Source organism: Sciurus vulgaris (assembly GCF_902686455.1).
Source record: "Sciurus vulgaris genome assembly, chromosome: 3".
Lineage (NCBI taxonomy): Eukaryota > Metazoa > Chordata > Mammalia > Rodentia > Sciuridae > Sciurus > Sciurus vulgaris.
Window position 1 is genome coordinate 128,358,816 of NC_136463.1, and position 13,349 is coordinate 128,372,164.

The 13,349-nt window shown below is 40.1% G+C and overlaps 1 protein-coding gene across 9 annotated transcripts in view; it reads right to left on the bottom strand.

Annotated features, from left to right (window-relative positions):
* Positions 1–319: 319 nt before the first annotated feature.
* Positions 320–13,349, bottom strand: part of WIPF1 (WAS/WASL interacting protein family member 1) — a 120,073-nt gene continuing 107,043 nt past the window's right edge. For all 9 annotated transcript variants that reach the window (XM_079135032.1, XM_079135037.1, XM_079135033.1 and 6 more), the window contains 4 exons: positions 12,373–13,143; positions 8,542–8,754; positions 7,312–7,425; positions 320–3,338 (listed from right to left, as the gene is read on the bottom strand). In XM_079135032.1, coding sequence (XP_078991158.1) covers positions 3,283–3,338; positions 7,312–7,425; positions 8,542–8,754; positions 12,373–13,143 — 1,154 coding nt within the window. In that variant the 3' untranslated portion in view covers positions 320–3,282. The remainder of the gene's footprint in view (positions 3,339–7,311; positions 7,426–8,541; positions 8,755–12,372; positions 13,144–13,349) is intronic.

The window sequence follows — 13,349 nt, forward strand, 5'->3', positions numbered from 1 at the left end:
AATCATTAGGCTTCCTAAATTCCCAGAGGCTTCTCCTAGACTAGTCAGTGTCCATGCTAGCCTTTGTAATTTCTTCTTTGCTTCCACTATTCATTTTACAGACTGACTAAGATGCAGGTTCTCTGGAAAAACAAACAAGAAGGAAAAAGCAAGGAGATGCAATGACTGCATTGAGTGTTTTAACTACTTGTGTGAACCTTTTTCTTCTCCTTTTTGAGTTTGTCTTTGTTTACCACAGTATAAAACAAAAAACAGGCATTTGCTTTTTTTTGAATATTTACATAGACGATACTTAAAGAAAAACCACCAGTCGACAATGTATCATTCTGGTTTTATTTATTGTCTGGCTAACTTACAAAGACGCAGATGTCTAGGGTAGTTTCTACCCTACCATTTAAACTTTCCTGATGACATAGATACCAAAATGTGTCTATTACACAGTGCAATGGTATGAAAAAAATATTTTCTTCCTCTGCAGTCCCTAACTATAAGCAGGGAAAAACTAACTTCATACCAAAACTTTTTGGGCATTTGAACAATCATCCCATTTCTGCTACTAAAATAACAAAATGGGTATTACAAGTTAAAATATAAAGGCCTAAGAGTTTTTACAAATATGCAAATAATCTGCTACTTAGACATAAAAAATTGATTTCTTTTAAATCACAAAGTAAGGCACCATTGGATTAAACATTTTTTCTCAGCTCTTACTAAATAAAATGCATAGTAAAATAAATACCAAACACTGAATTTTAATACTGTAATACATTTCAGTATAAAATGATACGTGAATGTTAAAATACTGTATTGCATCTTGAATACATTTATCTGGAAATTTTATGGAAAAAACACATGTAAGCTCTAATTACATTAGGGAAGAAAATACTCGTTTTTGTGATTTGCCAGAGTTTAAAGATTTTAGCATAGAACTTATTCAAAGTTTTGGATACAATTAGGTTGCTAACTTTCAAAGTAAGTGTGTAGGTGTATTAATGAAATATTGCCTTAAAAATACAGTCTAAAACATCTCTATTCTCGATGAATGGCAACTTTGAGCTGTGACCCTGTTTCAAACTGTAGAAAGGTACTTGCAAAGTTGAGATACATGAGGGATTGTTCAGTTCCTGCTATCTCTTACAAAACTTGGACCTACTTTTCTAGGGTCAGAATTTCCTCTACATTTGGAAGCCCAAACTCCATTTTTTTTGTGCAGTGGGTCACTGGGCTATATTATGGGATATTTTTCACTATTGCCAATAGATCAAAAATCCAAAATAACTGCTAAATTACAAAATGTTAGCGATTTTAAATCACCTTTATATTTCTTGATTCTCTTTGGATAAAGAGCCTCAAGAGACTATGTGGAAGATGACAGATGAATGGCAGAGGAGAGGGAAGAGAACAAGTTCTCTGATGTACTAAGCTGGGGACTTTGGCAAGGAAAGTTATAAAAATACAATATATTCAAATCAGTAACTTCATAATTTATTAGACATTCCATTTATTAGAACTCTAAGTTCTGCTTTTATATAAATGAAACACTTAATTATTCTATAAATAGGAATGCATCTTTCAAATTTTTCTTTGGATTGATTTCTTGTTAGCATCTCCCAATAATACACGAATAATACACTGAAACCATGATACAAAGTTTAGGTAGATATGTATATACATATGTGGTCATGTGCTTTTAAAAAACAAGAAATGGTAATTTAAAACATAACCATATAAAACATCAACATGGAAATATTTTTTCCAACTCTATGGCTAGATTTAAGAGTCCCAGTAAAATTTTGTAAACAAAATCATATTTAAAAAAGGGCAAGTCTGGCTCTTCCTCATGGTCCTTTAGTGGAGCTTTATTTGCATAGATCTAAGAAAAATAATTCTTCTGGATAGATTCAAAACAAATTCCCTCCCAATTTCCACTAACAAGCTCCCTAATTCACTCAACCCCATCAGCATCAGAGTTAGATTTGTAGACTTCTGCCCTTCAACTCCAATCTTTTCCCTTCTTCCATGATTCTGACTTGAGACCTTTCCCTGACTTTCTTCCCCTACAACCTATCCTTCCTAGCCTCTCCTGGCCCTGAGGAGTTTGCTCAGTGGGAGAGAAACAAAGGCCACTTCAAATCTGCAAGGCAGGCATCCAACTGACAATTGAACACAGCTGAAGCCAGCTGGTTCTGAGCCAGGAAGGCCTGACAGGTTTTTAGTTTCTTTCCAATGGCTTGATTCCACATGACTGTAAACCATTATTAGATTGATTTCGGACCTTGGTACTGTGAAGCAATACTTGTACATAGAGAGTAAGGAAGGGGAAAAATAAATGACAAAAATCAAACATCAAGCTGTCTGCCAAACACGATGTTGGATCCTAATTTTATTTTTTGGTGCCTCTTGAATTGCCAAAGCTCAATCTGGCTTTTAAAACAAGAGGTTTTGGTACTAGTGTCCCTCTTCCAGAACTCTGCTGAACACCAGGGTAGTCACCAGCACATGTAGTTCCTGAGCACTTGAAATGTGACTAGTTCCAATGGAGATGTGCTCTGAATGTAGGATACATGCTGTGGTTTGAAGATTTAGTACCAAAAAAGAATGCAAAATGTCTCAATTTTTTTATAGGTTGAAATGATAGTTTGGGTGTCTAAGGTTAAATAAAATATACTATCATTTCACCTGTTTTATTTTTCCTTTAAAAAATGTGGCAGCTAGAAATTTTAAAATTATATATGGGGCCCACATTATGTTTCCATTGGACAGCTCTGTCCTAGGGCCTACCTTGGTCTGCCAAGGATTGGACATCCTGTAACCACAAAAGCTTCACGTGAGCCACGCTCAGCAACTTGCTTAGGCAGTCTGTGGTTCATGGAAACAGACAGGAGGCCAAGTGTGCGAAAAAGGCCTGGACGAAAACAGCTCTCAGGGACTTTAATAATTATAGCCTGTAGCAAATAAGCAGTGAGTTTGTTTGGTTGAAAGCTGGGATACAATTCATCTCTGCCCACTTTCCACAAAAGCCTATGGATCCCCGCAGCCAACACTGGAAGCTGTAGCTGAAGCAAGCAATAGCTTTGAGAATATACACAACAGAAGCTAGGTGCTTCTTTATACTGGATCCCCCGCCCCACACACGTGTACACACACATTCCCACCTCACCCTTCCTTCTTCCTGTCTGCCATAAGTGAAGGAGACAGGGAAGTGGAGAGGAGGGTGTGCAATTCTCCCACAGCAACATCAGAAGCAGCTCTGGAGCTTGGGTAGAGAAGAGCAGGCAAAGATCACCTTGGGATGGGAGGAAGGGGTGGGGCACCCCTTTCTCTTCGGTTGGATCCACCTTCATGAAAAAAAAAAAAAAGACAAAATATATAATTTTGGTTAGAAAGCTTATGTTCTTAAGTGTGGAAATTCTGGGATGGTGCCCACTACCTCATCCCTTATGACCAAGGCTGTAAATTAATTGGCATGTGCAGATGAGAAAGGAAAAGTGTGGAATGATGGGAATAAACACTAAGGTGACCCCACTGGCTACTGGGTCCCCGCACAGAGTTAAGTAAAAACAAATGCTTTTCTTCTTAGCACAAAGTTTGCATTGATTATTGATTTAGAAAATATGAATGAACAAAACCAAAACAAAGTACTCACCCATCCTGTACTACCCAGGGATAACCAGTACAATTATGTGTGTATTTTCCATTTAGATTCAGTTCCCCTTTTCTCTCAAAAGTTCGAACACCTTCCAGAGTCAATACTGTTTGCAAATGTGATTGTTAATGACACCCTGCATTCTATTATATAGAACTATACTGTAGTTCACTGATCTCCTTTTGTTGGGTATGGTTAAGGGTATGAAATCATATCTCACTATAAATATATATATTTTTTGTGCACTGGAGATTAAGCCCAGGGGTGCTGTACCACTGAACTACACCCTGAAACCTTTCCATTTTTAATTTTGAGACAGGATATCTTCCAAGTTCTCCAGGTTGCCCTTAAATTCGTGCTTCTCCTGCCTCAGCCTCTTGAGCCCCTGGGATCACAGGTGTATGCCACTGCACATTGTAGTTTGATTTGCTTTTCCCTAATGACTATCGATGTTGAGCATCTTCTCATGTGCTTACTAACCATTTCTATATCTTCTTCAAAGAAAAGCCTGTTCAAGTATTCAATCTACTTTGATTTTTTAAATTGTTGAATTGTAGAAATTCTTTATATAATCACAATATTAGTCCCTTAATAGATAAATGATTTCTAAATATTTTCTTCCATTCTCTGAATTGCCTTTTCACTCTGGTTGATGTGTTCTTTGTAAAAGCCATGCATATCTGTGGGCTACCAGTGCACTGTAAACTGCTTTTAAAACCAATCACACTGGAAAAAGTCATTTATCCCGCACACCTATTTTGAGGATCTAGCAGGAGTGAGGTATGAAGTCAGGTGCTCAGATGCTGTGGGCAGGTCTGCTGGAGGAACATGTTGGTTAGGTAGTTCTGTTCACCCCTGCTCTGAGACTCAGTGGGCTGGCTCTGCTGGGTTCCTCAGTAGGCATCTTAATATTCTATAATAATAACAGATCCCTACAGACTTAGGGATTTCTGAAACACTTAGGGACCTCTGAGACAGAACCTAATATCTGAGCAAGGAGAGGAATTAGAGGAAAATATCAGCTGTTTACTCCTTTGTCTCTTCCTTTCACCATCCTATCCAAATCTTTTCTTGAGCAACTGTCTGAGCAAAGGTTTATTTGGATGGAAAGCAGCCACCTGCCATGGACCCTTGACCATCAGCTGACACACCACAAATGGTTAGCAAAATGAGGACCGGCCTTGTTCAACACTGCTCAAAGTGTATTCTGTGCTGCTCAGGGTCGACTTGGTGCCTTACCAGCCTCTGGATTTGGAGGCTGGGGCAGCCACAGAAGCAGAAGAAAACATGGTACTTGATAATAACCTATTTATTTTTGCTAGATGATCTGTTATTATTATAGAATATTAAGTATAACTAATGCTAAAAATACTTAGAACAAATCTACCTAAAGAAAAGAAAATACTTCAGTGGGCAGTGGATATTCACCAATTTAAAAATATTTTAAAATGTCTACTATATTTCAGGTTCTGTGGCACTCAAAGAATAATCAGTAGCGAACAGGGCATTGTTCTAGTCCTCAAGTTGCTCACTTGGGTTTTGAAGAAAGAAGAGGGAGGGAAAGTGTTTAGCTCTAAAATTTAGCTATGGGTTCTATCATTGATTTTAAAATACAAATTATATTTAAATTAGATTAAGAATGCTTGTAACAAGCCAGAAAAAGTATTTAGAGTCTACATAAACAATTCCTTAAAGTGAATTTATTTATTAGCATGCAAGAGGAAGAAAGGCCATACTCTTAGCAAACAGAGGCCCCTCTTTAAATGAACACATATACACATAAACACTAGAAAGGTAACTGATCCACGAGAAGGCTTAATTTCCATCAAAATATTTAACTACCAACTTGTATATACTAATTTCATTAAAATTATAACTTTTTATTAGGCATTGTCTAGGAATGTGGTATCCCATCTCAATAAATTTTTCAAGGAATTAGTTTTTGTTTCAAGCAGCAATGTTCTCTTTATTTCTGACATTTTTTTCATGGAAATTTGCCCCAAATATTTTCTAACACTTTGAATTTTTCAACAGAGGCACAAAGCTCAATTTAGCTCATTTAATTTAACCCAGTAGAAATGTACTCAGTAGAAACTCTGAGTTTCTAGCTCCTCCTCTGAACTGAGACTGCCACTCATCAGTTCTCCCCGACTCAGTGATTTTGCTTCTAACTGTTCTTCACTTCAGCTGTTATCAACTGCTCTAAGGCAGGGAACCATCAACCAAAGATTAAGAACTGTGTGCTGAGAAATAATCAGTGGGCTGGGAGTGGTGGTGCATGCCTGTAATTCCAGTGGCTTGGGAGGCTGAGGCAGGAGGATCTCCAGTTCAAAACCAGTCTCAGCAAAAGTGAGGTACTAAGCAACTCAGTGAGACCCTGTAACCAAATAAAATAAAAAAATAGGGCTACAGATGTGGCTCAGTGGTTGAGTGCCCCTGAGTTCAATTCCTGGTATCCTTTCCCCCCAAAAATCAGTGGCTGAGTGTGTGTAAGGTGCTTTGCCAGGGAGTAAGGACAAAGCTGAGGATGTGGAGACCGTTATTTGACTTGCTCAATTTGGTTCTGAGGTAAAGGCTGCTATAAGTCTAAACTTCATTGGTGATATCTGTATACTCATGCTAATCCTTCCTTCCTCCCTCCCTCCCTCCCTCCCTCCCTCCCTCCCTCCCTCCCTCCCTCCCTCCTTCCTTCCTTCCTTCCTTCCTTCCTTCCTTCCTTCCTTCCTTCCTTCCTTCCTTCCTTCCTTCCTTCCTTCTTCTCCCCACCCCCGTTCTTCTTCTTCCCATACTGGGGATTGAACCCAGGGCCATGCACACGACAGGCACTGCCACTGAACGACATCCCCAGCTCCCATGCTAATTCTTTCTTAGTCCTGTCACAATATTTATTGTTGTGAAATTCTAATGTGTCCATTTCCCTTTCTTCACATTTCTTGGACAGGGGAAAGTGATCTACTTCTTTATGATATCTAGTAGCAAACAACCAGAAACGATCTAAATGTCCAATAATGATAAATGATTGTAGGCTAATCTGGACGTCTATGGAATAAAAGCCATGTGATAAAATGGGGAAGTGTTTACTGAGCAACCTTACAGAAATCCTATTACCAAAAAACTGTACAATGTCAGTATAACTATATAGAAAATCAGAGCTATATGGAGAAGAATGGGAAGAGAACCTAGTAAAATGAAAATGTCTGTTTTGTGGAGAGATTATGGACATATTTAAGATTTTTAGATACTCCATAAAGCTATGGTTATAATACATTTAAAATATCAAGGGAGTTGACAGTGAGTTTTTGCTATAATTAGTAAGACATTTCCCAGTCTCAAAACTTGTAGGAATAGAAATGGCTCTCTTTTCACTTTGTCTCAGGAAGATCAAGATAGGAAAAGAATGGTCAAAGAGGCGAAAGAGTAGAATTCAATCCTGGCAAACCAAAGGTCTTTGAGCTTGTCATGACACATAATAACAACTGTTCCTCATCCCCTTTCTGAGAATCTACAGGGTCCCCTCACTGCGAGTACAAGGGGGTATTTACCAGGATTTAGAGAATTCCAAATCAGGTTCTCCAGGTCAGAGGCCTAGACTTCCTACATAATCCCATGCATAACCCAGGCTATTCAACTATGAATTTGCCAAAAGCCCTGGCAGAAATACTCACTCCGGCTTTCGTTTCTTGCCAATTTACTGGGATAAGTTTTGGTCGTTGGTACATATGGCTCTGGAGGTGGCAAATCAGAAATCGGATGGAAGTAGAATCGGCTTTCCCACTCATCTGGGGGAGAAACAAACAGTATCTTCAGCAACAGACATCTGCTACAGACTTATGTAATAAAAGGCACAGAATGAAATATAGAGAGGACTAAAGACATCAGTTCTAGTTTTATGTCTAGAAATTTAAAGAAAAGCCAACAGTGCTACAAATGTCACTGATTAGCACACTGATAAAATATATTGGTCTGCAAATTAATGTTTTTTTTGTTCCCAGTGCTGGAGATGGAACCACAAAGAGAATTTAACTAGGGTGATGATGTGGTGCACACTTGTAATCTCAGCAACTCAGGAGGCTGACACAGGACTGTAAGTGTGAGGCCAGCCTTAGCAACTGAGTGAGACCCTGTTTCAAAATAAAAAATAGAAAGGGCTGGGGATGTAGCTCAGTGGTAGAGTACTCCTGAGCTCAATCCCTAGTACCAAAAACCAACCAACCAACCAACCAACCAAACAAACAAACAAACAAAATCCAGAGTGATTAGGATCCAGCCAGTCCCTCTCAGGAGCTGGGGGCTAAGGGATAGGACACCTTTCTTCCCACAGTGGGACCAGGAATAACTGGGATCACTCTGACAACATGATAGACTGAAGCAGCTTACTAACTGCAGGCCACTGGACCGCTTACCTACAGCCAACTATTTAGAAATACAGATAACAAATAGGTAAGCCACAAAAATGATTCTTTTCAAAATTCTGGAATCTCTGGAAAGTTAATTGGGGACAGGGGGAAGGAAAGATAATAGAATGAGACAATCATTATTACCCTATAAACACGTATGATTACACGAATGGTATGACTCTACTTTGTGTACAACCAGAGAAACGACAGTTGTACTCCATTTGTGTACAATGAATCAAAAAAAAAAAAAAAAAAGATAATCACAGAATAAACTATGCAGTATTTAAAAAAAAAAAGAAAGCTAATCGAAATGAAACTCAAGCAAGGAATATGTTACAGAAAAATGATTTGCCTTTCTGGGAAATAGAAGAGGAGGATTATTATTTTAAAGGTGAAGTCGTAGTGGGCCCTAAAATGGTTAGTTACATCACATCCTTTGTGGTGTGATAATGACAATGGTTGAAGAAACCTTAACTCAAACAAGCAAACGCCACATACCTTCACAGGAGGAGTCTTGGAAACCATTTCTAATTGATGCTGATGGTGGTGGTGGGGGAGGTGCACCGGCACCAGGCCTGTCGGGAGGAAGAGGTGGCCTGGGCCCGCCCCTGGGACTATCAACTCCACTCCTGGACGGCAACTGGGGGGTGGCAGGCAGGGCCCTAGACGTGCTGCCATTTCTGCTTACTGGAGGTGGTGGTGGGAGGGGGCCTGGGGCAAAAAGGAAGATGACATTTAGTGTAATACTGCTTTATATCCCATATCGCTATTATGTTCACCATCAGCATGCAACTAATGACTGCCTACTGGATACATGCCCTCTGACTAGGGAACATGGAGAAATGGTCAAGACTTTCCAGAACGTGAGAAATGAGTGACATATATAAACACACAAATGCACGTTTGCACAAGTGCAACGTAGAACGAGCTAATACTGAGAGCTGAATGGCTGGCTTTGAGTTAGAGTTAGAGTTGGAGATGATACAGCAAAACTGAAAACAGGTGATAATTAAAAAAAAAAAGTTCTATAATCCTTTTAAAGAGCTATAGAGTTAATCACTTTGACATTATGAAGGAATTAAAAAAGAGCAAGATAGTTATGAAGTTATTTTAGGTCTTTAGAAGAATTGATTTCTTTAAGGTCGCGTGTCACTGCTAACCACACAAGCATGTTCCTATGGTGCATACGATCCATTTCCAGGAAGAAGAGGCATCTGGAAACCAGTCATCCTGAGACAAGTCAGTGTTCCTTCTCGGTTCTTCCTCTTTGAGCAGGCAGAAGAGCACGGGGACTGACAAACTGCTAACCAACATCCCCGACTATAGGTGCCAGTGTGGGTCCCTCCCCCTAAGCCAGCTGCTGTCCTGTGGAGCTTGATTCCCTGTCTACACAGATTGCCAGGTGGCCACTCTTCTCACAGCACTTTGCCAGGAGTAATTAGTCAAAAATCAAGTTAAAAGTTAAAAGTACTATCTAAACAGTATTTGAAACTGTTTTTAAAATATTTAATGATATGGTATTAACCAGAAAATTAAAGTTCGCAGAAAAAAAATCAAATTCTTCTTTTTGGTAAGAAACCCATCTTGTTTTTTCCCTTATTCCAAATACAGCAGCTATTTGGATAGTGAGCAAATTTTTAAAAATATAAAACTCGTGCATTTTCCCATGTAACTCAAAGTGGCCTTAGTAATTATTCCTGATTTTCAGTAGTGTGTTCCACTTATAAGATGCTGACGTTTTATGTAAATACAGTCTTATGGCACTACAAATACAGCTATTTCATTCCTATAGATTCAGAATCTGACTTAGACACCTTGACTTGAACAGATATCCTGACATAAAGTCTCAGCTCAGTTGATAGGAGTGGGAGGCACTGCCTAGTGCTAGCTGTTCTCTCAAGGAGTCTTCCCTGTCTCGCCTTGTGGCATTTATTGCCCCATCTGCTTGTCAGGGTTGAAGTTCTCGCAGCAGAAGTTGATTTACTGGGGGGAAAGTGTCTCACGTGCTGTGGGTTTAACTTCACTGGTGATACCACTCTCTACCTGCCACTAAATACAAACTAGACTTCCGTTATTATGGAGACAGGCACTATGTAACTTGGTCAACTTCATCTTGTTTTTGTTTCTTAAGTAAATTACCAATTAACATGACTATTTGCCAGAAAATAAGATAACCTCTTATATATAATCATTTAATTCTTACAACAACCTGAGACGTATAGGGCCAGCAGACAGGGCCTGAGAGGTTTTAGAAGGTTAAAAGGCTCAAGTCAGGAAGCTAATGTGTGGAAGAACCAGGATTTAACTTCAAATCTGTCAAATTGTAAAGTCAGTGAAGCCAAACCATATTTCAAAATACGGATGGCTCTTGATGACTTCTCATATGTTCCTCATGGTATGTAAACTGGTAGAATTTTCTGGAAGACAATATGGCAGTACCTATGAAATTCATGGTTTTTGATGCATAAGCATTGATTCAGAGATGTGCACAAGTATTTTGCTACTAGGATCCATCATTGCATTATCTGCAACAGCAAAAACCAGATATGGCCCACATGACCAAGGGAGGGGACTGGTTAAGTAAATTAAGGTACGTTTGTAGAATCTTTATGTAGCCATTAAAAGTTAGGGTGTAGAAAATTAGTTAATTATATCAGAAAATGTTAGGGATATTGTTGAAAGGCAAAATACCACCTAATATATATAGTATGATACCAGTGTTGCAAAAATATGCTTGTATATGCATTAAAAAGATTGAAAATATATGTATAAAATGTTATCAATGATTATTTCTGGATGGTGGTAGGATTATAGATTTTTATTTTCTGTATACTTTCCTCTATTTCTGAACTTAATAGGTATAACTTATGTAATTAAAATAAACAATACATGTTATATGTTACTGCTTATCGTATTTTGAACAAGATTTAATCTGTTCATTCATCATTTGGTAGATCCAAGCAAAAAGGTTCGAAACCACTTTGCAAGAAAATCCACAGAAGTTGGATGAGAAGAAAAATGTCACAATTTTTGCATCTAACTACTTGATTTCATTTGTTCATAGATGAAACCTCAACAAGATGCCATTATGTCTAGGGATTGGATTTAATGGACTAGCAATTTTTCAGTTATTTGTAGTGCACTCTCCATGATGTAGTGTTTTAAAGGAGTGATTCTCAAATTCTGCTGCGCATTACAATCTCTGGGGAACTTTTAAGTATCTTGAGGCCCAGCCAGGCACAGTGGTGTACATCCGTAATCCCAACGATTTGGGAGGTTGAGACAGGAGGATTACAAGTTCGAGGCCAGCTTCAGGAATTTAGCAAGACCTTAAGCAACTTAGTGAGACCCTGTCTCAAAACAAAAAATAAAAAGGGCCAGGGATGTGGCTCAGTGGTTAAGAGCCCCTAGATTCAATCCTGAATACCAAAAACCAAAAACAAAACAAAACATAATCCCCCAACTTGATGCCCAGTTGTGCATTCCAGAAATCCCCAGGCAGGGACCCAAGTTTCTTTGTTTTTTAAAGCTCCCCATGTGATCCCAGTGTATTAAGTTCCTGAGGTCACAGGGTCAAAGGTCAGTTAACTTTTCCTAAAGAAAAAAATTCCCCATATCCAGACATGACGAGGTATATATGATGAGGTTAAATTTAAAAATGGTTCCTGGCTGGGTGCCATGGTGCATGTCTATAATCTCTGCTACTTGACAGGCTGACGAAGGAGGATTGCAAGTTCAAGGCCAGCTTGGGGAAATATAGAGTTTATGACTATGGGAATTTTTATGAAGAGAAGGTCTATACCTTTGATTCTCCAAGGGATTCATGTATCAGAGATTTAACAAAGGGGAAAAAAAAATGGACTTTTCAACATGTGTCTGTAAGGAGAAAGGAAGTGACCTCAAAACCTGTTAAAGAGAGAAGCACAGACCTTTATTAGCTCTGCCATAACTGCCATTCTCCTTGGAATCACAGACCCTCCTGTAGGAGATGAGATTTATTCCCTACCAAGATGGCTGAGCTTCCCTTTAGGGAAGCAGGGGAGGGAATGTGAGTCCACACAGATGGAAGAAGAAAGCTCCAGCTCCATTTTCTTGTTGGTCACAACAAGAAGTTGTCTATCTCCTCACCTTTAAAACATGAACTGAAATATTATTCCCTTTCCTCAGAGGGTTATATGAGGTCATGATGATGTCATACATGTCAATGTCATTTAAAAGCACTGGAGCAGTCTGAGGGTTTACTTATGCTTTTGACTGTATTCACGTAACACATCTTTGGTGACACTTCGGTAGGTTTTAGGGAGACAATTCACCCATGTCTTGCCATACCTGATCTGCCTGGTGGGTCCCTCACTGGAGGAGGTGGCCTCTCATTGGGTGGAGGAGGAAGAGGGCCCGAACGTCCTGGCGAAGGTAAGGGAGGTGCCGATGAAGTGAGGGACACATTCCGCTGTGGGAGCCTTGGGATTTCATCATTGCCACTGGAACCTGGAGGCAGGGGAGGTGGGCCAGGCCTGCTGGGTGGCGGTGGAGGAGGTGGGGCCTGTGAGGAGGAGGATGGCCGTGGGGTAGAAGGCACCGGAGGCTTGTTGTTTTGAGGGGGAGGAGGTGGAACAGCTTCCCTATGGAGGGAGGGCCTGTTGCCCATTGGAGGGGGTGGGGGAGGGGGTTTGTCATCCAAGGCCCTGCTTGGGGTAGGGGGCAGCGGAGGCCTGCTGGAGAAGGGCGAGGAGGAGCCTGAGGGTGTCTGGCGTATAGAGCCTCCTCCAAAAGCAGCACCTCTGTTTCCAGGGAAAGGGGGAGGAGTAGGCCCGGGGCTGGGCTGCCTGGGGGCTCCTGGCACCGGTGGGGACCCTCGGTTATGAAGACTTGATTGAATGGGTCTTGGTGTATTAGGTACTGGAGGGGGAAGGTTATCAGGCTTTGCGCCCACATCAGGTCTTGGGGGAGGCATTCGGTTCCTTGGAGGCTCTGGGGGACCGGTTCTGTGGCCTGGAGAAGGCACAGGAAACCTCCCTGGGCCAGTTGGGGGTGAAAAGGGTTTGGCAGATGTGGATCTTCCTCCTGGTGGCAAAATTGGTGGTCGGCTTCCTCCAGAATCTAAAGAACAGGAAAACATATCCAGTTAGGAAGTCAGGAGCCTAAAGAAATTGGAAAGCTAGAGTATAGTCCCAGCTCTAGGAAGTCCTTTCCTAGAGTACTAAGAAACTGTGGTTTATATATACAATGGAATATTATTCAGTCATAAAGAAGAATAATATTATGGCATTTGCAAATAAATGGATGGAATTGGAGAAGATCATGCT